Raw genomic sequence first — 25,161 nt, forward strand, 5'->3', positions numbered from 1 at the left:
CAGAGTGTTGTCACAGACATATTGCATGGTCGTATACCCTATACCAGGTATTTCAGGGAAGTCTAATTTTCAAAAATAGCCTTTTTGAGATAAAAATTATGAAGGGCACTTACGACTAATTATGTGCTACGAATGCGATAGCATGCACAAGGATTAGTTAAGCGCGCGGCGTGTTGTGCAGCGGTGATGGCGTAGTGCTATATAATCCAGGGTGCAGCGAAGCTGATCTGTTCTCGCCGGCCTGGAAACGAAACTCACGTCGGAAGAAAACTTTATTTTTCTTTCATTCCTGTTGATGTTGGCACTGCCAATAACGTCACGGAGTCACGTAGGGTTTCGGTTCGTTTCTCGTATTTAATAAGGCTTTAGGACATAGTATTACCAGTGTTGGCGGACACCAGAATACCGGTGATTCGTCTTAACTAGTAAGCTGGTTAACTAGTTTTTAATAATTAACTTCTTAAGAATTAGACTTAAAGGCGCCTGGTTGCAAATTAGAGATTCGTAGCCGGTCGTAAGTAATGGCCATATCAATTTTTAGAATTCCGAAAACGCAATTACCCTCGACGCTTTGGCCCAACAATTTGTGTCTACGTCGCACCAAAATTCATGCGGTTTCGAAAAGCAAAACAACCCCTCCAGTGCACGTAACTATACTAGTGAAGCACCGCCCACATTCAGGCATTCAGTATAGAGCTGCACAGAATTTTTTCACGACAAAAAAAGTAGTCCGAATGTTTTTTAGGGGAATCCCCCAAGGTGGAGTCAAGGAGTATATATAGAATTTGCTGGTGGAGCACGGCTGCGCTTGGGTGGATGCCAATAATTCGCTCCATTATGACAATCTCTATTCTTACCTAAACAAGAAGCTAATCACAAGAAAAAAATTATAAGGCTAGAATTTTGATACTAGCTTGTTCAATATAGTTAAACATTAAAAATCTGATTTGGAGTCAAGGAGGATATATAGAATTTGCTTGGTGGAGTACGGCTGCGCTTGGGTGGATGCCAATAATTCGCTCCATTATGACAATCTCTACTCTTACCTAAACAAGAAGCTAATCACAAGAAAAAAATTATAAGGCTAGAATTTTGATACTAGCTTGTTCAATATAGTTAAACATTAAAAATCTGATTTGGAGTCAAGGAGGATATATAGAATTTGCTTGGTGGAGTACGGCTGCGCTTGGGTGGATGCCAATAATTCGCTCCATTATGACAATCTCTATTCTTACCTAAACAAGAAGCTAATCACAAGAAAAAAATTATAAGGCTAGAATTTTGATACTAGCTTGTTCAATATAGTTAAACATTAAAAATCTGATTTGGAGTCAAGGAGGATATATAGAATTTGCTGGTGGAGTACGGCTGCGCTTGGGTGGATGCCAATAATTCGCTCCATTATGACAATCTCTATTCTTACCTAAACAAGAAGCTAATCACAAGGAAAAAATTATAAGGCTAGAATTTTGATACTAGCTTGTTCAATATAGTTAAACATTAAAAATCTGATTTGGAGTCAAGGAGGATATATAGAATTTGCTTGGTGGAGTACGGCTGCGCTTGGGTGGATGCCAATAATTCGCTCCATTATGACAATCTCTATTCTTACCTAAACAAGAAGCTAATCACAAGAAAAAAATTATAAGGCTAGAATTTTGATACTAGCTTGTTCAATATAGTTAAACATTAAAAATCTGATTTGGAGTCAAGGAGGATATATAGAATTTGCTTGGTGGAGTACGGCTGCGCTTGGGTGGATGCCAATAATTCGCTCCATTATGACAATCTCTATTCTTACCTAAACAAGAAGCTAATCACAAGAAAAAAATTATAAGGCTAGAATTTTGATACTAGCTTGTTCAATATAGTTAAACATTAAAAATCTGATTTGGAGTCAAGGAGGATATATAGAATTTGCTGGTGGAGTACGGCTGCGCTTGGGTGGATGCCAATAATTCGCTCCATTATGACAATCTCTATTCTTACCTAAACAAGAAGCTAATCACAAGAAAAAATTATAAGGCTAGAATTTTGATACTAGCTTGTTCAATATAGTTAAACATTAAAAATCTGATTTGGAGTCAAGGATATATAGAATTTGCTTGGTGGAGTACGGCTGCGCTTGGGTGGATGCCAATAATTCGCTCCATTATGACAATCTCTATTCTTACCTAAACAAGAAGCTAATCACAAGAAAAAAATTATAAGGCTAGAATTTTGATACTAGCTTGTTCAATATAGTTAAACATTAAAAATCTGATTTGGAGTCAAGGAGGATATATAGAATTTGCTTGGTGGAGTACGGCTGCGCTTGGGTGGATGCCAATAATTCGCTCCATTATGACAATTCCTATTCTTACCTAAACAAGAAGCTAATCACAAGAAAAAAATTATAAGGCTAGAATTTTGATACTAGCTTGTTCAATATAGTTAAACATTAAAAATCTGATTTGGAGTCAAGGAGGATATATAGAATTTGCTTGGTGGAGTACGGCTGCGCTTGGGTGGATGCCAATAATTCGCTCCATTATGACAATCTCTATTCTTACCTAAACAAGAAGCTAATCACAAGAAAAAAATTATAAGGCTAGAATTTTGATACTAGCTTGTTCAGTATAGTTAAACATTAAAAACCTGATTTGGAGTCAAGGAGGATATATAGAATTTGCTTGGTGGAGTACGGCTCTGCTTGGGTGGATGCCAATAATTCGCTCCATTATGACAATCTCTATTCTTACCTAAACAAGAAGCTAATCACAAGAAAAAAATTATAAGGCTAGAATTTTGATACTAGCTTGTTCAATATAGTTAAACATTAAAAATCTGATTTGGAGTCAAGGAGGATATATAGAATTTGCTTGGTGGAGTACGGCTGCGCTTGGGTGGATGCCAATAATTCGCTCCATTATGACAATCTCTATTCTTACCTAAACAAGAAGCTAATCACAAGAAAAAAATTATAAGGCTAGAATTTTGATACTAGCTTGTTCAATATAGTTAAACATTAAAAATCTGATTTCATTTACTGTTGTGGTTGACCAGCGGTCTGATACAAGACGCCGCACACCATGGCCCTGTGTTAACTGCTGTTTTTTTTTATATATATATAGTTGTATCCTACTGTAGCTGAAATATTTCGTATCATGAAGGTCGAGGTACGGCAAGATGACAAGGCAATGGCTTGTCGCATTGCTCATCGTACAAATACGTTCAAAGTATTGGGCGGCTTTTGAATTATTGAGAGAAACCGCCACTTTCAAACAAATAAACGATGTTTTCTTTTTGGCGTTAAATAACCACTCGGGATAACCTAGCACGTTTGAAGCCAGCATCGGCGCAATTCATCGACGTAACTAGATAAGCCTTTAAAAAAAATGTGTCCCCGTAAAACAGTGTGCTGACGGCGAATCAGCTCCAAACGCTGCGGTTTCGAGCCGTGCGAGGGCGCAGCGTCTAAAAATAAAAAAAGATTTCCCGTGCTCCAGACAGGCCCTCAGTGACTAGACAGGCTAGCGATTTCGGCAACAGGCCCCTTCCACACAAACGCGTGAAAGAATGCCAGGCGCTCGGGCGCGGAGACCGGCGGCTGCATTGCAGCGGCGTACGAAATGCCTGCTTCGTGCCGCCGACGAAGCGAGCCTGCGTCGTGTCCGGGCAGGTCCCGGCGCGCTACGGCCGGCAGCGCTCGCTAGCCCGTCCGTCCTCTACGTCGGCGTCTTCTCGAAGGTTCCTCGGTAGCTCGCGAGCGAGAGTGGCCGCGATGCGAGCGCTCAGCGTCCCGCCGCTGCGAGCGTCGACCTGCCCAGTTCACGCGTCGGCCTGCCGAGATCGAAGCCTCGAGAAGGAAGAGTGCCGAGCGACACGAAATCGAGACGCGAGCAACGACAGCGGCTCCTGACGAAGCTCGACCCGCGGTGTTCGTCTGCGATGGCTCGGTAAGGTTTCACTCGACTCCTTTCACATCTCTGACGCGGCTTATCCCGTGTCTCGCTTATCGAGAGTATACGATCCGCTTATGACTGTTCACATTTAGCGGATCGATATGTGTCCGTGTTCGTGAACAGACTGTGGTGAAAAATATCCGTCTGTGAGCGGGAGTGAGCAAACCCTCATAACAAGATATGTTAGGATCAGTATAGTAGAAATTCGACCGGTTATAATTATCAGGTGAAATAGAACTTACGTACCTTATGTAAGGCTGCGGAACTGTTTTCACAATTTCTGTGGAAAACTAATTGCAGCTTGGGTGTCCGTTGTTTTTGACGACGAGCGAATGTAATGTAAATAAATTGTGAATTGTGAGGTTTAACGTCTCGAGGCGACACATGTGGGTTATGAGCAACGCCTCAGTGAACTGCTCCGTTTTAATTTCGATTATCTGGGATCCTTTAACGTGCGCCGAATTAGCTCAGCAGACGGGCGTTTTTTTTACCTTGCCCCCATCGAAATACGGCTGCCGCGGCCGAGATCGATTGCTCTGTTGGGATCAGGAGACGAACGGCAAAGCCACTGGCGCACCGTGGCGGGTTCAGTGAATGACTTCTGAAGAACTTTGCTAGCAACTTAGCATTGCAGCAAGTTATAACGCGGCACCCTAATTGAATACTGGTAAAAATTCTGGGCATTCTGTGAAGGATATTTTTTTGTGCATTCATATTCCTCTTTCTTCATTAATAAGTTTAATTTTTGCTTTTCCGTTCTGCAAATTACGCATGAACTCTAAGAGTAAAATAAGTAAAAATATCCATTGGTAAGGAATATATATATATATATAGTAGTAGTAGTAAAAGACTTTTAATCAACCATAATTTACAGGCCGAGCATTTCGACCGCCTGGGCGACCAGAAGCCGCTGTTCTTCTTCCCCTTCAGCGCCAAGCCAGTCGAGCCAGGTGGTGATGGATAGAGAGGGTGGGGGGAAGGAACCCGACTGCTGAGCAGCCGGGCAATAGAATAGGCAATGGGCCAGGTCCGCATAGATACAGGGGCAGTTGGGACAGGAAGGGTCCGATCGATAGCGATAGAGGAAGAGGCGGGACGGGGTGATAACTGCATTCATCTGAATGTGCCGAAGAAGGCGAGACTCCGGCACCGTGAGTGATGGATGAGGGGGAGGGTAAAGGCGTTTGTCGAGGCGGAGCTCAAGGTAGACCTCTTTTATGGTGCGGCGAAGGGTGAGTCTCCCACCGTCCTCCGAGGGCTTGGGCCAGGGGATCAACGGTGCCCGGAAAAGTGTGTCGCGGGCGAGCTGATGGGCCAGCTCATTGCCGTCAATCCCTGAATGCCCAGGGACCCAGCGGAGGAAAACGATGGAAGGCTGCAGTGCGGAGACCGCTCGTTCGACCTCCTGTTGGAGAGAAGGGGTCAGGGTGCGTTTCTGTATGTGGTGTATAGCGGCTTGTGAGTCCGAATAGACTGTGTACTCTTGGAGAGAGGGAAGGAGGGAAAATGACTGGAGGGCATGCGCAATGGCGAGGACCTCGAGGGACAATGCGTCTGGAGGGTGTAGATATATATATATATATATATATATAGGAAGGGGAATGAGGGGCTCGTTATAAATATGAGAGAAGCCAACAGCCGCAGAAACCAAAGGGCACAGGGGATTTTTAATTGATTTATTTATTTTGTGCTGTTGTTCGATTTATAATTTTACTAAATATGTTATCGCTTAAAGCTAATTGATTAGAAAAGCAGAATAAAAAACAACCACATGCCGCCGGTGGGATCCGAACCCACGACCTCCGAATTACGCGTCCAGTGCTCTACCGCTGAGATACGGCGACGGCTGTCAAATCTTCTGCTTTCGGGGGTATTTCTTTTTACAAATAATCTAACCTTGAGAGTGCTCATCAGCGCCACCCACGTTCTTAAGCGGCGGACGCAGCACGTCCTGAGTTACCGCTGATGTGACGTAGAACATCGAACGGCGAGGGTGGAAGCTGTGTGAGAACCCTCTTATGCTTCCTATGGCGTCAAGGCTGCGAGAACCGAGGCCCTCGCTATGCAATTATTTTTTATTTTATTTTGTTTATTTTTTCATACTGTTAACCCTCTGCATGAGGGTCATTACAGGGAGGGAAACATATACAGACACAAGTGCAATTCTCTTCGCTAAAAAAAGAAACACTCAAATGCACAGAATTACAGATTTGCACAGCAATCTTCCAGGAACGCGTTCACACCTATCACAAATTTGTCTACATCTGTTTGGTCCACAACGTCACATGGTAGTTGATTCCAAATTTCTACAGCATCAGGAAAAAAGGAGTAGCGATAGACATCAGTACGTGTAATAATAGGTTGTAATACCTTACTGTGATTTTTCCGAGGGCAACGCTTCAGGGGAGGTGCAACATAGTGATGTTTATTAACTTTGACTTTATCATTCATTATCAGAAAAAAAAGTTTCAATTTCTGCTTTAGTCTTCTTACTTCTAGTGATTCTAGCTGACACTCTTTTAGCATTGCTGTGACTGAATCAGTGCTGTGACTGAATCAGTAAGCAAACAACGGATGGGGTTTTCTAATCAATCTGCTTCAATATGCTAATCTGCTTTTCTAATCAATTAGCTTTGAGCGATAACATATTTAGTAAAGTTCTAAATCGAACAACAGCACAAAATAAATAAAAAATCCCCTGTGCCCCTTGGTTTCTGCGGCGGTTGGCTTCTCATATATATATATATATATATATATATATATATATATATATATATATACATACAGGGTGTCCCAGCTAACTTGGACCAAGATTTATAAAAAAACTAAGCGCTCTTCAGAACTGAAATCGCGTGGATGTTGTTGAGGTTTATCTAAAGTTACAGTACCATTTTTTCTCTTCTCCTATTTGAATAATTAGTCGAGATAAAAAAATTTAACTTTTTAAATATAGCTTGAAACGTTCAGGCGTCAATAGGAAAGTTGTGGAGCTCCACAAATATCGTCCAACCCAGGCACTTCCAACGAGACAGACTTAGCGTGGTCGCTTTTATTCGGGAAAAACGAAAGCCCGCGGAGTTTAAATAATACCACGTGACAGCGCGCTCCGTGCCCCGGATGCGCCGCGATTACAGCGCTCTCATCCGTGCTTCGTAAGAAACATCACCCGCATCGGGCCTTTCGTGCTGCCCAAGACAGGGCTTGGCGATGTGCTTGGTTCCACGATAAGCGCCAGTGCGTTCGGGCGGGAGTTGAAAGAAAGCGCGGCTCCCGTTTCTGCGGCAATAACTGCACACTCACGTTAGCAGAATGCATGCGGAGGAACGATGACAATCTCATGAGTTTGAATTTGGGAGCAAGATCCCAACAAGCAAAGACGCATGTAACAAGCCTGATAACGTCGTGTGAATTACGCTGAAAAACAGGAGCCGCGCTTTCTTTCCATTGCCGCCCGTACCCACTGGCGCTTATCGTGGAACCAAGCACATCGCGATCTTGGGCAGCACGAAAGGCCCGAAGCGGGTGATGTTTCTTAAGAAGCACTGATGAGAGCGCTGTAATCGCGGCGCATCCGGGCGCACGGAGCGCGCTGTCACGTGGTATTTTTTAAACTCCGCGGGCTTTCGTTTTTCCCGAATAAAAGCGACCACGCTAAGTCTATCTCGTTGGAAGTGCCTGGGTTGGACGATATTTGTGGAGCTCCACAACTTTCCTATTGACGCCTGAACGTTTCAAGCCATATTTAAAAAGTTAATTTTTTTATCTCGACTAATTATTCAAATAGGAGAAGCGAAAAAATGGTACTGTAACTTTGGATAAACCTCAACAACATCCAGGCGATTTCAGTTCTGAAGAACGCTTAGTTTTTTTTTAAATTTTGGTCCAAGTTAGCTGGGACACCCTGTATATATACACACTCACAGTACCCATGAGACTTTATTGAAGGGATAATTAACTACATTGCAGATCACATGCAAACAAGGTACTGAGAACATGCCAGCAATTCAGATAGTAACATTGAATAAGGAATGATGATTAAGTGATCGACTTCAGCATCAAAACAACGTGAAAAGGGGTTCAACATCGACCTGTATTAACTGGCCCAACCCTTCTTTTTTTCACGAAACATCCCTTAGATCAGAAATCGGCAATTTCGCTTTGCTTGGCAAAACTATCGACGCATTTCGTCATCACTACCAACCACGTCTGCAGATCCTTTAATCCATGAGCAAAGCAGAAGCATTCATTTATACGTACAATTGTACTTAGCTGCATGTTCATGCCAAAATAATGTCGCTTCTAATGTCGCATTCAAGGAATTTTCCGACAATAGAGCATGGGGCATGTCAGAACAAAACGCAATGAGTCACCCAACTTTTTTTTAACCTCCTCGTCGTCAGGCAAAACCCAGCTGTTGCGTGCTCCTTTTATCATCAACCTTGTGTCTTTTCAAAACTGCGTTCCGCAAAATCGTGTTCCTTATTCTTCTTTCTGAGAAGGAAATAAAAATTAAAAAGCTTTCTTTGTTCGCGTGACCTCCCGAGTTTTATACTGCACGTCTGGTCGAGTGGTTCCAGAGGAACGTAAAGCAACGGATTCGGGTGACAACGAAAAATGCTCGAAACGCCCTTCGAATTTTCGTCCGAAATTGGCTTCGCAGAAGCGAAAGGGTATGTGGTTTCAAGTCCCGAAGCTACACGTGGGCTACCAGGAACACCGTCTCGGAGAGCTGCGGATTAATTTAGACACATGGCTGGAGTTCTTTACCGTGCGCTGACGTCAAGCGTTTTTGAATTTCGCCTCCATCGAAATGTAGCCTAGCGGCAGGGATTCAATCCCGCGACCTTGGGATCAGTAGCCACTGCGCCTCTGCGGCGGGTAAGAAATGAAGCGAAAGTGATAGAATCACGGGCGTCCAGAGAGCTTTCTTTCTCTTTTGAACGCGGGGGGGGGGGGGGGGGTCACTTGTTGCTAAGAGATGGGCGGGGAAAGGGAGACGGTAGGCAACCACCAAAAAAGGCACTTTTTGTGGTCTGAGCTATATAGATCACGCAAAAATTAGAAACGGCAAATTATAGCGTCTGGCTTAGAGAAGACTGCTTGGATTTTATTAATGAACGAAGCATTAAACATGACAAGTGTCAGTCTCGCCGCGTGCGGGTTCGCGACTCACGCGTACTGACACAGCTCAGTATGTTCATCAAGATCTGACTGCAGTCAGTCTTCCTTGAATAGCATGCAGCTGTAGACGCCTCCGCTTTTCTCAGTCATTTTTGTGTTCCATTTGATGGGCTTGGGGGGTCAGGTTTCGTGGATGGGGTGGTCAACATTTTGTCAGGAGAGAAAAGCAGCGAGGGTCTATAGGGAGATGTGGTGCCATGGGCGGGTGTTACGCTCCCTAAACGGGTGTTGTCTCCTAAACGTAGAGGGCAGTTAATGCCAAAATTCAAGTTATCGCGATAAGATGAATAAATTTATCTGAATTCAGAAAAAAATAGAACTTCGCAATTTTCTCTAAGAATTGTTCGCTGTCTTCTACAGTCAGCGCAACCAGTCTTTCTTTCACTGCCGTGACATGGCTGCAAGATTAGTCATAGTGTGCAACGTTCAAAGTTTGCTCGCAATCGTGAAGGGCGTTTCGTACGGATACGCAGGAGTTGAGGGTGCTGATCAAGCTGCGTAGTTATTTGCTAGTGCATACAAAAGAATCTCCCAGACTTGTTAGCGAGCGCATCCTTTCATACATCTGTTTGTCATTCCCAGTTAACGAGCCACCTTTTCATTTTCTTTTAGGCCTCCCCACCGTTTCACGAGCGGAGGGGCGGAAGTCGGTTGTGTTCGAAACACACGGCGAAGCGCGGACCCGGCAACCGCCCGTTTGCTTTTCTCCATGCGTGTTTGTGTTCTGTGTGTTTGTGTCTTTTCTCCGCTCCAAAGCATATGTCATTCATTGGAGTCTAGGCGTACGCAAGATGCACGAAAGATAAGGGGTGTGTGTGCGGAGCGGTCATGTGGGCGAGCGAGGGAAAGGCTCTGCTGCACTACTAATTAAAACCTTGTTTTAGGGGGCTCGCATAGAAGAAAAGAAACTGAGAAGGGAGCGCGCACGCAGAGCGTCTCGTGACGTGATCACGGCGGGGGGGGGGGGGGGGGGGGGGGCGAACCAACTCCCTCAGTTTTACTATTTTTTTACTTTTTATGGCTAGGGTTCAAGGCTGTCGCCGCACGCTCCCTCCGCAGTTTTTTTTTTTTTTCCTTCATGCGGGTTTGTAGGCATGAGCCAGAACAGAAGGCGCTGCGGAAAGCCTTGTGCAGACGACGCGACGCCAAGGCTACGCCCAACCTTCTCCCGTCAGTCAGAACGATGCACCAATGGAGTGCCTTTAGCGAAAGTATCCCCCCTTGACGTCAGCGGGGTGCAGACTAGTGGGCCGGGCCCGTTTTTGAAGGAAGGAAAGAACGAACGGGCTTTGATTTGAATTTTCGCAGCTTTTCGGGGCGCGCATGGCTCTAGTATTTTGCAGAGGTTATCTTCGATGCCTCATCTATGCAGTGGGCTTGTTTTTCAAAAATGTCCGGACCCTGGTCAGTGGCCCTTTAAAGCGAAAACACCGCTGGTCAGCGGCGATAAACAAAGAACAGTGGAAAAGCATACGTAACAAAGCTGTCACACGTACATGGGCGTCCGGAGGGGGGGGCAAGGGGGGGTCGGCTGCACCCCCCTGGAAAATCACTCACTCGAACCGTGAGTGATGGCCGCACGCCAGGTGCGGTGGTGCGCCCAGCCAAAAGGGTAAAAGCAGCCCCGCTTCCACGCTTTGGGTCACATCTGCGAAATGCCGCGTCCGGGCACGCGTCGTTCCGCCGTTTTCAAACCACGCCATCGTTAGCTCTGCTGAAGGGCGACCTGTTGCAGACATACAGCGGCACCGGCGAGCATGTGTTTCGAGCCGTCTTGAGATGGGTGTCTGTTTCTTTGATCTCTAGAGAGATAGCGACACGGAGGCAGACAGTGCACAGGGCATCTTGTTTTCGCCTTCGTACGCCGGCCACCGATGAATTCTTCAGGAGGGAAGGACAAATCAGCCGTGTCCACCCCCGCTTTGTCGGGCTGCTCAGGGGCGAGCGGGCGATGAGTTGGCGCCGCCGCCGCTCGCTGTCTCCTCCGATCCACGGGAGAGCTCAGTGCGGTAGAAGCGCCGCTTTCAGAATCTTCGGCAAAGGGGATTAGCTGGTTTTGTTCACGGCGACGCAGTCTCCAGAGGCGCCCCCACACCAGCGTTCCTTGCGTCTTCTTCGAAAACTAGCGCCTTTGGTCAACGCAGCCCGATGGCGCCTGCCTGGCTCGCCTGTCACCTCTGGCTGGGTCTCAAATCACAACAGCGCCCATGTACTGTGCGTGTCAGTGCATGGTAAAGAGACCCAGGTGGTCGAAATTATCCGGAACTCTGTACTACTCCGTCCCTCATAGCCTGAGTCGTTTTGGGGCTCTGAACCCCTTAAAAACACAAAAACAAATTTTCCGACCGGAGTGGCGAGTGTCCCTTCCGGAACCTCGGAAGTCGCGCGGCGTTCCTTTCACCCCCAAAGCCTTACACGTGCGCGCACCTCTGTGTTTGTGCTTCGGTGTTTTTAGTGGCCGGTTGTCAACGAAGCTGAGAACAACGAAGACAGCGGACGAGAAAACGACGAGCGGCGAGCAGTGTGTGCGGTTGCTCGACTGTGCGGATGCGCGAGCGAGATGGAGCGAGGTGTATGAAGCTGCGAGCGTGCATTTAACTTGTAAATAAGTTTTCGTTGTATATATAGTCATCTTTTGTTTTCAACGTACTCGTTCAACCGTTTTTCCAATCAATGTGTATGATAAGTGTGCACCGTGAGCGTGTAATGAAGCACAGGAATGAATATCACCCGTGTCCCCACGCAATTCGCCCAGAAAAATCCGAGGCGCCTAGAGTTGCTGTTCAAGGAAGACTGACTGACTGTAGTTGCGTGTTTGTGAACATATTGTGCTGTGTGCTGGTCATCAATCCGGGAGAGTCGAGAACCCGTATGCAGCAAGACTGAGCACTCTTCTCCACGAAGTGATAGTATCTTTTTGCATTCTTTATTAATTTTAATTGTTTCTTCGTTGATAAACTCCAATGTATCTCTCCTAGCCGCGCTTTAATTTGCTGTTTGTAATTTTTCTTTCATGTGTGTATTTTACTTATTTTTTATTTATATATAAATAAATAAATTTCCTCCGCAAATAGTGCCTTTTTGTTACGAATATACCCCCCCCCCCCCCCCTCCGGCGCCAACAACCAATGGGGCCCCCCCCTGCAAAAAATTCTGCGGACGCCCTTGCACACGTATGATACGCATGCAGTGCAAACCCGTCTTGCCCTGATCTCATGCTTTACTGTACACTAATCGCAGCTCTGGCGGCAGTAATGGTTTTAATAAAAATAAGTGTGAGAAAGGGAGAGGCAGGAACCGCCGCATTAAAATCGGCTACTTTCTCGACAACGGGTACGGGACAAGCAGTAGGTGAAGAGAGAATATAGGAAGGAAGTACAGATTATAGCTACGTAATATATACGGGAAGACATCCAAACGGAAGTGCATGCACACGGAAGCGAAGTATAAACAACTGCAAACGTAAGCTGCGCCGATAGTGCTTGAGAGACGTGCGGACGCCGCAGAGGGGCGCTTGGCACGCAGGGGTGGCTGGTCGCACTTTGACCTGTAGCGCGCCCTCGGCGTCGACGCAGAACCGGTCCGGAAAACCGCGAGAGGGGCAGTCGCCGACGCTCGCTTCCTCGCGAGCGAACAACGACCCATTGTTCCTCCAGCGACTCGTTCGGCTGCATCGGGCGGGGACAGACGAACGAGCGCCTCACCGTTTGACTTCTCTTCTTTCCCACTTTCTTTTCGCTGGTGCGCGCAGAGAACCTCCATGCAGTCGGTGGTTGCGGGTTTTTCTGCTACTGAACAGGTGGTCTCGGGTTCGAGCCCTTTCGCGTCACCCGCATTCTAGTGAAGGCGAGATGTGAGATTGTCGATTTATTGTGATGTCGTTGAACCGCAGATAGCCAAAATTAACCTTAGGCGCTCTGCTGAGGCGTGCTTTAGGCCATGCACAGTAAAGCTTTTGATTAGCGAAAGTTCATTAACCCATTTTTTTCTTTCATTGTCTACAGATCTGTAAACGTGAGCTGGGTTCAGAACTTTTTTCCTGTCTCTCATTCGTTTATCGTGTGTTTGCCCCCCGCGCCCCCTTGCCTACTGCACACACACATACGCACATTGACACATGCTCGTTTATTATCATCTCATATACTGGGATTTAAATTAGCATTCAACATCATTCGTTATTTCGTTGCAGACAGCCCCCAACTGTTGCAGACGTGTTGAGCAATCGCACCGAGGAAAATGGAAGCAAGGCCGTCCACTCCGTTTCGAAGTTAAGGAGAAACCTGGTAGCGATAGAAAGCGGGGTTCGCTGCGGCATGAGAGGGTCAGCTGACAGCGACGTGACAAACGGATGCACAAGTCGGATTCTCTGCAATTTTTCATTCAAGTTGCCGCTCCTGTTTCCTGGAGCGTATTTTTTATTACCGCGACTCGACCTGTACGCCCTTGTCTCACAGCCACCACCAGTTAGCACAAGGTGCGGCCTTTGCCTCGCGCACACATTCACACGCACATAATTAAAAAAAAAATGTTATATATCTTTTTTTTTTTTGTACGGTTTCTAGCCCTATAGCCACCGAGCTAACTACGGAAAACATGTAGAGGGACATACACCGAAACGGAAATCAGTGAAGCGAGGAAAAATTCAGGGACGCCTAGTGACATTGTGCTAGCAGTGCAAAAACAGGTTGTTGTCTTTACACCGAGTTTTGTGTCATTCGTGCATGGTGGTAACTATAGGCAAGGGAGTGACACTCTCATAGAGCCAATGGGGACGTTTTTTTTCGAAGGCGATGGTGGCGGCACCTGGGAGAGGCGGTAAACGCATCAAAAATCCAATATGGCGGCGCGCGTTTAGGCGGCTGGTTGTGGCCGGTTGCCCGCGCTACAGTGCACTGTACTCGCGCGTTACTGGTGCTGGCGGCCGCTAGCTCGATCCAAGCTTTGTAAACACTGGTGATTAACTGATCCCGCGCTGCATTCACGCTTGATTTCCTAAGTACTTACGTAATCTGCTCACTCGCTTTTGTATTTCGATGTGTCTGTTGATGTAGCATGGTGTATGGTGGCGAGCGGCGCGACTGCTTAGCAGCTGCGCTCGATCGAGAACGAAAAGCGTAAATGGTTTTGTACAAAGAACAATTTATTAAAAGAACATCAGCAGTGACAATCGATGTTCAAAAAGTGATTTTAAGTATCAGTGACATTGCAGTATCAGTAACAGGCATCCTAAAAATCAAAATAAAAAAACGCCATTATGTAAACCTAGAAGACATGAGCGCACAGAGTATATATGCTGGATAAAAAAAGGTTTCAAGGTACAGTATACATAATAAAATGCTACATGACTGAATATAGGTTTGTACGCGACTTTGTAAGAGATTTAGGTAAATAGCAGGGAAGTAAAACATCTGACATGTATTGAAACGCATCAGTCTGTGGCTATGAATAAACACACGCAGAGAAAGGCAGAGAAAATTTTCAACCTTTGACTCGTGTAGAAGAAATCACAGTGCGTTGGGCTAGGGACAACATAATATGCTGCAGTGCTAGTTCTTAGTATAAAGACTCCAAGAAAAGCTCACTGTGTGACTCGACATGACGCCAATGACGCTGCTCCAGTGCGAATGCCGCCGACGTCGCCGTTTTCGCTTGCGCGTATGACCGGGCGTCGTCTGCTGTCGTCTGCTGCCGCGTTACCCGCGTCGTCATCTTCGCAAGTAATTTCTTTGATGTCTTATTTTTAATACCTATGGCTGGTTATAATTTAGTTCATAAGCATGTTTTTATTATTGATAGTGGTCTAAAAATTTCACTTTTATTAGGCTTAAACTGCAGCCTTAGGCTTAACTGCAGCCGCGTTTACCGCCGATACCAGGATCGCTGCAATCGTTTCGACCGAGGCGCCACCCTCGGCGCGGACGCGCAACTTGCAACATGCCACAGCCCTGCTATAGGCTGCGTTCCAATACTCCCGAGTAGACGTCTACTTAGACGTCTTGCCGGACAGCCGCCATTTTTAGACGCGTTCCAATTTTCACGAAGCCGTCCAACAAGACTGCTTCGCCGAAGTCCACATCGATGCAGGCTAACTTCCTGTCTAAAGATGGCGGAGCAGTTGGTGCAGTCAGAGCCAACGTTACTTTGGTCAGAGCTGAGTGAGCCGTGATCTTCGCGGGCACTGGAGCCCGGAGACGCACCATCTTTCAAGTGTCAGTCATTCCGTTAAGTTGATTTTTATAGGAACTAGCGGCAAATAAAGCCGTCTTTGTGGACCTACGATTATATTTGTGAATCGCGCGAGAGGAAATCGTGCGGGTGAGATCGTCTGCTATGCAGGTGAGATCGTCTGCTGAGGCGGTAGCGATGAACGCACCATTATTGCAGAAAAAAAAAAATAAGAACTAGCAAACTACTAACAGCGCGTTTTTATCTTGTTTTATTAAGATTTTTTAAGAACATAGGAGTGCAACTATTCGCAAATGTTAGTTCAGTTTATATGCGCAAGGCGGCGCGTGAAGTAGACACGTTCCAATATGTAGACATGTAGACGGCTTCCTAGACGTCACACTAGACGTCTTGTCAGACGTCTAGAGAATTGGAACGCACCCATAGGCTCCCTACACGTCCGTCTGCACTCGAGACATCCCATCGGGTCATCTAGCACTTGGTTAGGTGTTTCCCACACGCGCCTCGAGATGACGACACGGGCGTATAATTGTCACTTCCGGTCTGGTGACGTCACTTCCCTCCATCCAATGGGAATTATCCGTTCTAATGACGTAACATCCCTTCAGTCAATGGGCAAATTTTATGACCAGCAACATATCTTTTTGCCGATGAATCTTTTAACGCTGTCGCATTAAGAAAAAAAGAAAAACAAAACGAAACAAGCGAAAGCAAAGGAAAGAAAAACCCACGGGGTCCAGGTGGCAAGCGAGGCTTGTGCAGCAAGCCCACAGCGGGCGAGGCGTGCGCCGTTCGCCAAGGAAACTCGTGGGTCGTCTGCCACGCGTGGTCGCTCTGCTGACTGCACGGGGGACTGCGGCGGCGACGACGACGAATGGCTGCCTTGGCTGCGTCGTCGCCAGTCCTTGAACTCGTTTGCTGAGTACTACGCATGTGTTCGTGTGTGCGTCTGTGCCGCATGGGTTATTTCTGTGAGCGCTAGTCGACGCTCTCAGCCCGACCGCTGCCCCCAAAGTAGACGCCGTTCTTTCCGACGGTGTGCGCGAGTCGCTCCGCTGCGACCCAGTAAACAACGAGTGCTAAGAATTCTTCGCGCTTTTGCGTCATCGCGCCGTCGACAACTGCCTGCAAATGCTACAGTGTCGTCCTAAAGAGAGCAGAAGACGCGGTTTGTCGAGTTCCGAAAGCACAGCGCTTGGCATGAGTATCGAAGGTCCCACGAATACAGTCGTGACTCGCCAATACACTTTGGTTCCCGAGGAAAGCTGTCCATATATAGCGGGTCGTCCGTAATAGCAAATCTTGATTTTTTTTAAATTATTAAAGTTAAGGCCTGATTCTGTGTATAATGGTGTTCAGGGAAATGAAAATTAGATAAAATCTTGGAGACAATCTGGAGTGGGGCTAGATGAATTCTAGCATGCAGAAATCAGTACGTATAGACAGCTAGGACAAGAAAGCATGTGTCCTGTCTTTGTACGCGGTTTTCTACCATGTTCAAAATCTTGGGAACTCCGAGTGCATTATTTTGGTTTAAGGCGTCGTTAAAAAAAAAAAAATCAATGCAGTCTCAAGCGGCTAGCGACCCAAGTGACGCGTGATGGTGTATCTGACTTTGGCATACATACTTCTACCCAGCCAGCTGACAGCTGCTGAACGTAGCAGAAACTGGAGAAGCAGCTTCTTTCAAAGTCGCTCTCGCAATACGGCAAAAGGGGCATCGACCATGCACCTAACCAAAGCATAACATGAAACCAAAAAGAAAGCCCGGCCCTCAGACGTCTGCAGTTTCGCAATGCTTTTCGCTGCACTCAAAACACAGTAAAGGAAAGTGGCTGAGGCAGTTCAAGGTTTTCTTCTCAACACTGTCCATAATAACGCGACCGGGACTGCATAGGCTCTGGTGGGTTTTGTGCCTTTTCGTCCGGTTCATTCTCCGAACAGAGGGTTTCCGTAATAACGTGGCGTAAATGCATCGAAAAAAAATTTTGTTCCCAGAGAAAAACTCGAATCGTCCGTATTAACGTGGGTTGCATTAATAGGGCACGACTGTATTTTTCCCGGGTCTTTTAAAAGGTACCTTACTAACACTGATAAACATTTCATTTGGAAAATATTAGAATTATTATCTTGTTTTTTTTTGCGTCTCACCGTCCTCGTACATTGTTTTAATGCCGCGTCGTGGGCACGGGCCAGTATTAATAAATCAGGGGCCCAGTTCGCGATGCTCATCCCATTTATTTTCTTGACGGTGGCTATAGATCGTGTCGTCGGCTAGGGCAATCGGCAGCAGTCTCGGTCGCCTACAAGTCTGCTGCGGTTCGCGATTCAGGTCTGCATCCACATGAACAGGAGTGTTCTTACAAAAACCACATCCATTCGAGGGACAGATATTGATTGAGTTATTAAGCGTACGCACGTTCAGATCCATTAACGAAGGCGCGGAGGCATCGTCATTGCAAGGATGCCTTCGCCGTGCACATGTTTCCCGGTTGACTAGCGAAAGCGACTCCCATGGCGCTGCAGGCTCCTTACGGCAGTTCAGCCGTTTCGATCATCGCTGCTGTATTGTTCCTGAAACGGCTGTCAGTGCTGGCATGCGCTGTGAAGACGCTGTGAACCATGACGGTATGGAATTCGCGAGCAAACATATACTTTAACAACGTTGAAATTCGGGCTTGTTGGTTCATGCTTCGGAGCAATAGCGCAACAGGACAAGGGACCAAGAACGAGTAGACACACACAGCGCTATAGTGTGTCTACTCGTTCTTGGTCCCTTGTCCTGTTGCGCTATTGCTCCGAAAAAACATATACTTGGTCGTCATTATCATCACCAGTAAGGTGACGACCACTGCGGGGTAAAGACTTACTTACCTGCCCCACCAAATCTCCTAATAGCTTCTCTCCACCTGTATTCACCAGTCTGTGCCGCCGCGGTGGCTCAGTGGTTACGGCGCCCGGCTGCTGCCCCTAAAGACGCGGGTTCGATCGCGGCCGCGGCGGCTGAATTTCGATGGAGGCGAAATTCTAGAGGCCCGTGTACCTTGCGATGTCAGTGCACGTTAAAGAACCCCAGGTGGTCGAAATTTTTGGAGCCCTCCACTACGGCGTCTCTCATAGCCTGAGTCGCTTTGGGACGTTAAACCCCATTATCGAAACCAAACCATCACCAGTCTGTGTCTACATTTTCCTGTCATTGGAATCCGCTCTGTCACCCGTGCCGGTTCTCCGTGCCCAAGTCTGTCCTATAGCCTAGACTAGTTCTAAGTCTAGCTTCCGCTTGAGTTCCCCTAATGTATACCGTTAATTCTCCTTTGCTTCCGCTTGAGTTCCCCTAATGTATACCGTTAATTCTCCTTTGCTTTCTGATGTGTATCATGCTAATCGTGTTTGTCAGGTTCTGCCTATAGGCTGTTTAAGAGCCGTGCCCAATGAGGCACCGGTATGGGCAGTATGCAAGTAAAAACAATGATGTACTATTATGAGCAATATGGACAGGAGGTACATTATAGCTTCGCATTCCAGAGCGAAATTCATTTTCACTTTTAGAAAATATTGCGCAGAAACGTACAAAACGCGCGTTTTTTAGTCCTTGGGAGTGGGGGTAACTGTTTACTACACGGCGCCCCTTCACGCATTCACGTGACGTCACGGACGCTATTTTGTTTTTCATGCGCATAGCTGCAAGATCGCAGGCAGGAACAGGACGTGATAATCCCTTTAGACACCCCGGCGACCTTTCCATGTTTGACTCCACAGAGAACAAAATGGCGGCGGCTGTGACATCGGTGAATATGCTTCCTTATTGATTTCACCTGTGGGCTTACGTATACGCGGGCAAAGTGCCTATTTTTGGCAGTATGCGTACTAGTCTCCTGATCAGCCATAACTATTCGTGTTTATGGCCATTTCGTGCACTGGAGGTAATCGCGCCATGACACAGACCTATTCTGCTAGTTCTCCAACCCAGCGACTAACGTCAAGGCAAAGGCGGGAAGAGAAAGAAAGCGCACAACAAAGCGGTAGTCGAGAACGTTTCTCAGTCCGCTTTCCTTCGTGTTCGCTGCAAGCAATCTGCACCGCAGCGCCAGAAAGAATGGTGCGTAAGAATGTGACAAGAAGTCGCAGATGACTGATCGCTTCGCGTGCTCTTTTAGCGAAGACCTTTCGCTTCCCAACGAACAAGATAGACCGCGCTGAACAGAATGCTCCCTCGCTCAGAGCGCGTCAGACCTAGCGACGCCAAGCCGAGCCAACGCCTTGCCGAGCACGTTACAGCCAGCGACGCGCACTCTCCCAGCTCCCAACCGCTTCTCTCCAGCCGGGAATCATGCGAGAGCGTCCCACGCCGAAGTGTTGCGCATACGCGCACGTGGTAGCAGCGTGCGCTTTTCAGCGCCGCTACGTCCCGTAACATTCGAGCTCTCGAAGTTGCGCGCAGCGCTGCAGAAGCCGAGAGCACTCTCAAGAGCGCAACGGACCTCGTTACGGCTGGCATAAAAAAGTGCACTCGTGTTACGGACAGCGCACAAAGAAGGCGTTTGCTAATTCTAGCCTCACCGAAGTCGTTGTGCACTCGAAACAAACAAGAATTGCTGTTGTCGCTCCTCATTAACACTGAAAATGTGATGCCGACTACGCGCAATCGACGGTGGGCGAGGGCGAGATTCACAGGAGAGCGTGTTTCTTTTTGGACGTCTTTATGGCGCTGTACACATCATAATATGCGTCACTAACTAGCCTAAGCTGCAACCCTAGTTAAGTTGGAAATGCGACTCGGTTGAATGTAACTCAGGACAACAAAGTGACACACGATTTTAAAACGAAGCATGTGTTTAACAGCTTGCCTTACACTGCACAGTACTTAAGGTGCTGCTGGGCCGGAGGACAGGCGCGCAGGGGCTCACTCACGCACGCACAAACGCACGCACAAACGCACTCGCACGCTGCTCTCCGTCCGTAGCCTCGACTGCAGCGGCGACTGGCGAGCCCCTCGTTTCAAGGCCACTTAGCGTATTGGTCGGCCTTGGACCATCGCCTCATTGGCCTCATCCTCACGCGCGAGTCGCTTGCCGCTCAAAAACAATAAAAAGTGGGGGCTCGCCCTGCCCTCGCCCTCTTTCCTCTCCGTCTGCCTGCCCGCAAAACGCGACGACGGACAAAACGACCGCGCAATGTAGCCTCGTTCGCGGAAGCGCCTTGCTTCCGGGCTGCCGCGGAGTCGAGAGCGGGCAACGCAACCAGGCCTGCACAGTGTCGTCATCGAGGCAAAAGTGCTCTGCTGCTGTGCTCCTTTTAATTTGCTTCTCTTTGACCCACGCTGGGCGCCAATATGCAAAGAGAAGCTGCTGTTTTCAACGCACTGACATACTCCAGCCCCAGTCTTATTTTAGGTCGCCGTTAGGTGTACTTACGAAAGTGCTACAGTTCTCCAAACGGATCCGAACGAAAAATACGAGAACCCGGAAGAGGTGTCCGCTCTGTCAGTGCCCTCTTGCGACGGAACAGACAAAATAACGGCCGTCGATGACGAGGAAAATATCGATCGAGTGGCTTTTCTATAGTCGTTAAAATGAGCGAATATTACGGGTAGATTCGTATTTAGAAGAGAGAGCGAAAGAAGACGGACACGCACTATTACCTGTACTGCAGACCCCTCAATTAGCCGAGAGATAAAAACGAGAGTGGGGAAGAGCCGATAAGAAAAGCGATAAAATGAAACAATATGACAAGAGACCTGTTGCAACAGCAAGGCTGAAAAGTGCAGCGAGATGAGAGGAGGTAAACAGCGTGTATAAGAAGCCGTATGGGCGCAGTCTCAAGTGTCTGAACACCGCTGAAGTGTTTGAACCCTGCCGTTATCTCATCGAGGAAATAATCTCGAGTAGCAAATCCGTCCAGATACGCGTTGCCATGCGCGCTTGTGCAGAGTCCTATATTTTACGTGCTAGCTGATGTGCTAAAACTCCAAGATAATTTGTAGCTGTCGACTGAGTTTCCGGGAAGACAGACATTATATTTTGGTGCCATGGGATGGTGTGCTAGCTGGCTATATTGAAATATGCGTACCGACCAAAGCGTACGCGTAATCGATATTTTATATTGATAGGCGGTTGCGATCTTCTGTGATCGGCATATGCGCTAATCATGCAACTGCATTTCGTTATCTTTTTTTTTCAGTGTCGCTTTGATGTTAAAAATAATTAAGGCACCGCACACAAACCCCGTTGCGGTGGCTCAGCTGGTTAAGGCGCTCGTCTACTAAGCCGGAGTACCCGGGTTCGAACCCGACCTCGGCAGCCGCGTTTTGATGGAGGCAAAGCGCAGAAGGTGCCCTGTGTTTTGCGATGTCAGTGCACGTTAAAGATCCCCAGGTGGTAAAAATTATTCCGGAGGCCTCCACTACGACACCTCTTTCTTCTTTCACACCTTCCTTTATCCCTTCCATTGCGGCGCGGTTCTGGTGTCAGCCGGGATATGTGAGACAGTTACTGCGTCATTTCCTTTCTTCAAGAACCAATTTTCGTTTTTCGTATACCGCACACAAATTTCGTTCTCGTTGTTGCCGTTATTCTAGGTTCTTGTCCATGCTTTTTTTTTTTTTTTTTCATGGAGTCTTTTTTCGCGCGCCACATTCTAAACTCGCCATCATCGGCCTTACTACACCACTGCAGGGATTACTAAACTACTGTCGTCCATAGGAAATGCAGCGCAGATTATCGTGGAATCCGTCTACAGGCTTTAATTGCGGAGAATTTTCTCGAAGAATTTTCTGACTTTTATGAGAGCAGCAGATCTTTTCTTTTTTTACGCGCTTACCGAAAGACATCAACGAACTGGCCGATTTTTTTTTTTACTTAACTGCGCTGTGAGATCTTAGGTATTTAATTTAGTATTTAGTAGTATTAGTAATTTAGTATGGGTGAAACCGAAAGTTTAATATTCGCGCAGTTTAACTACTGTCGCAGTAAGCCACAAGTGCAGAGGTCGTCAACCTTATGGTCGTCCATTGGTCACAGTCATTTTTTTTTTTTTCGCCGTTTCTCTCAACATCCTCTCTCTGACGAAAGTGTCGGCGTTGCAACGGCGTCATAAACATTGCGTGAGATCTGTAGGACGTGTTTGACATCTCAGCGATGCTGTAAACTAGCTAACATTGGGGAAAAGTTCACTGCGTTTTGCAGCAATTCAAGTTGCCCCATCTAAAGCAAAACGCCTGGGTTTCATTCCCTTTGTGACCGAGAATTTTCGCGAAGCGCCGTGCGCCGTCTGTTGCCAGTCGGCTCCGCATACCCGACGCGCTACGCGAGCGCCGAGATTCGCCCTCGCCTCATTGACGTCACCGTGACGACAGAAGAGAGAGAAAAATAAATACATGTAGAGCGCCGCCGAGGTGCGCTTTAGAGAGGTCTCCAGGCGCGTCCAAAAGTAGTCCCCCACTCTTCGCTCATTTGTGTTTACAAGAACGTTGCATAACTTAAACAAACTATACCGTTTAAAGTTCAACGCAATACTCCGGCTGAATTAGTTGGTTACGCTTTTCTATTCAGTGTTAATTTCAAACGAGCTTTCGCGCTGTGATACAATTAATCGCCTCACCTTCTCAGCTGTTTACCAACGGGCAGTCATCTGACGGTTTCTTCATTGCGCTGCTGTATTATAGTTATGTCTCGCTTCTTTTAGCCAGTTGGATTTGTTTAGGAATTATTTGTGCTTATACGCCATCATCGAACATATGCTGGTCGGGAAGACAAGTTTGACTCGACAACAGTCCGAGGTAAAGTGGTGTTCGTCTGCGAGCTTCTCTCTGACCGTCACTTTTGTTTTAGGTCGCCTTGAAGAGATGCCGTCGCTTGCAATTTAAGCCTTCGAGCTCGGATAATGTTCGTGTGCGTTGAGCAATGTTCGTGAGATGTCTTGTATTATGCATGTGCAAGTTATATAGCTACGAGGTGCGAAATAAGCCGTTATAGTGCCCTTTTTGACCTTACGATTGATCATACTGCAGGGGCGCTCACTGCGTACGAAATTTAATGCACGCTCCTCTGAGAGCAGTACACTGTAGTGCAGCTGTTGCTGGCCAGCGATACATTTGCATCGCATTCTTGTTGCGCTTATTCCAGGAGAGCCAGGCAGCTGAATAATTATCATCTCAGTAATCCGTCAGAAGCGATGCTCGCTATCGCTTTTATCACCGCCTGGAAACGTAATCCGCTTCCGCGATGCACTGTGTGCTTTATTCTATTGTCTGGTTGTACCTGGTCTGCTGTGAACCAGTGTTGTGCACGAACGGAGAGTATCCTGCCAGCGCACCGCAACTGTTGCCATCCCTCAATAACAAGTGGGTGTGGCTAGTTTGGACCCTTTCGGTTTTGTCACTGCGCAAAGAACTAAGTCATACCTTGCTGACCTTCATTTCGACGCTATCTGTTGCCCTTACAGGTGACAAAGAACTCATTTACCGTTCTATATTTGCATCCACCGAGTTGGGCTTCCGAGGTTGCATTTGTTCAAAATGCTCGCGCCTGTGTGGCTAGACTTGAGCGCAAACTGATGTGTTTTGTCCAAAAGACCTGTGTCCGTCTGACAAAGTTTTCCAAGCTCCATCGTGCCAGGTTGAAATTTCAGCCTCTTTGTGAGCTGCATTACGAGCGCCATCGCGCCGCGGGAAGGCCCGACACCTGCGCCAGGCTGTCTGACGCAACGTCATTTCACCTTGTGGGAATCCTTGGCGATGCGCTATGGCCGAGCCGCTTCGGACAGCACCTTGTTACTAGCGGGCGTGGGCACACCCAGTGATTTCTCATTCGGCCTGCTCTTGTCGCCTTTATTATTTGTACTTACCGCCTGTGGAGCCGCATGGAAGGTACCCTCGCTGCCTGAGGCAGCGGCCCGAAGCTCGTCGCACTTTATGGAAGTTGTATAGCGCCCGTATATAACGTCTTTTCCGTCCTTACAAACGTTATTTCTTCCGTCTTTCGTGCCCAACGAATAGGCGAGTTTCGAGCGCTGCGAAGTGTTATCTGCGTAGATTCAGTGGAGTGAGTCGCCTTTAAAGTCGTTGAGTGGAGGGAACTGCCGCTGAGAAAAAAAAAAAGATTGCTTGTCATGTGTTCGTTGCAGGAGGCTTCGCTTCGAGTGTGTTCACCTTGCGTTGTTCTTCTCTCCAACAGTTTGAAGCGGGTGCATTTCGCCGCCAGTGTAGCTGCCATGTCGATCCAGGCCGGACTCACTGCCGACTCTGCCATCGCCCTTGTGCAGCAGTACCTCAGGAAGGAGCGGCTTCACTGGCGGCCCAGCACCTATGCCTCACAGGTCAGTCTGAAGGTGACCTTGGCACGTACACACCCCTCTGTGCTGGACAGTCTTCCTGGCACAGATACATTCCCCTTGCACTATCTAATCTGAAACGCCAGGAGTGTTTGGGGTTTTGCTGTGCTGGCCTTAGCGTTTATATCAGCCGCCGTCTTTTCTGCTTTTCTTTTTTTCATCCTCGCTATTGTACTGACAACGCTTTTGTGATGACTGCCATTTCAGGGGGAAGAGATCACATCTGTCCAAAGGAACCACACTGTGAAATGGCTGACTGTCCTCAATCGGTACCTGAAGTTCAATCCTGAGACCCTCTTCCTCTCGGTCACACTCATGGATGAGTTCCTTCGCTTGGTTAGGGTAAGTGCCCAGCCATCGTGGCGACGGAATTTTGCCATTAATTACTGCTTTGACATTGCTTGCAGTGGCTACTGGTTACTGGTGCTAGCATAACCTTTCCTCTTTGTCATTAAGCCCACTGGAGTAATTGTAGATTAGCTAGCTTCATTAGGGCAAAACCACTACGTACGCAAGAAGA

The 25,161-nt window shown here is 47.4% G+C and overlaps 1 protein-coding gene across 2 annotated transcripts in view; it reads left to right on the forward strand.

The window, feature by feature from the left end:
• The first annotated feature begins 3,739 nt into the window (after positions 1-3,739).
• LOC149372163 (cyclin-I-like) overlaps positions 3,740-25,161 on the forward strand; it is a 28,598-nt gene continuing 7,176 nt past the window's right edge. Inside the window, exons 1-3 of one of the 2 annotated variants that reach the window (XM_089566544.1) lie at positions 3,740-3,938; positions 24,485-24,626; positions 24,849-24,983. In XM_089566544.1, the coding sequence (XP_089422670.1) occupies positions 3,931-3,938; positions 24,485-24,626; positions 24,849-24,983 (285 nt within the window). In that variant the 5' untranslated portion in view covers positions 3,740-3,930. Of the gene's footprint in view, positions 3,939-22,900; positions 23,089-24,484; positions 24,627-24,848; positions 24,984-25,161 lie in introns of those variants that run through there. The other variant, XM_089566545.1, reaches the window with a different exon arrangement.

Source organism: Amblyomma mixtum, chromosome 1 (assembly GCF_055824585.1).
Source record: "Amblyomma mixtum isolate Tamu chromosome 1, ASM5582458v1, whole genome shotgun sequence".
NCBI classification, from domain to species: Eukaryota; Metazoa; Arthropoda; class Arachnida; order Ixodida; family Ixodidae; genus Amblyomma; species Amblyomma mixtum.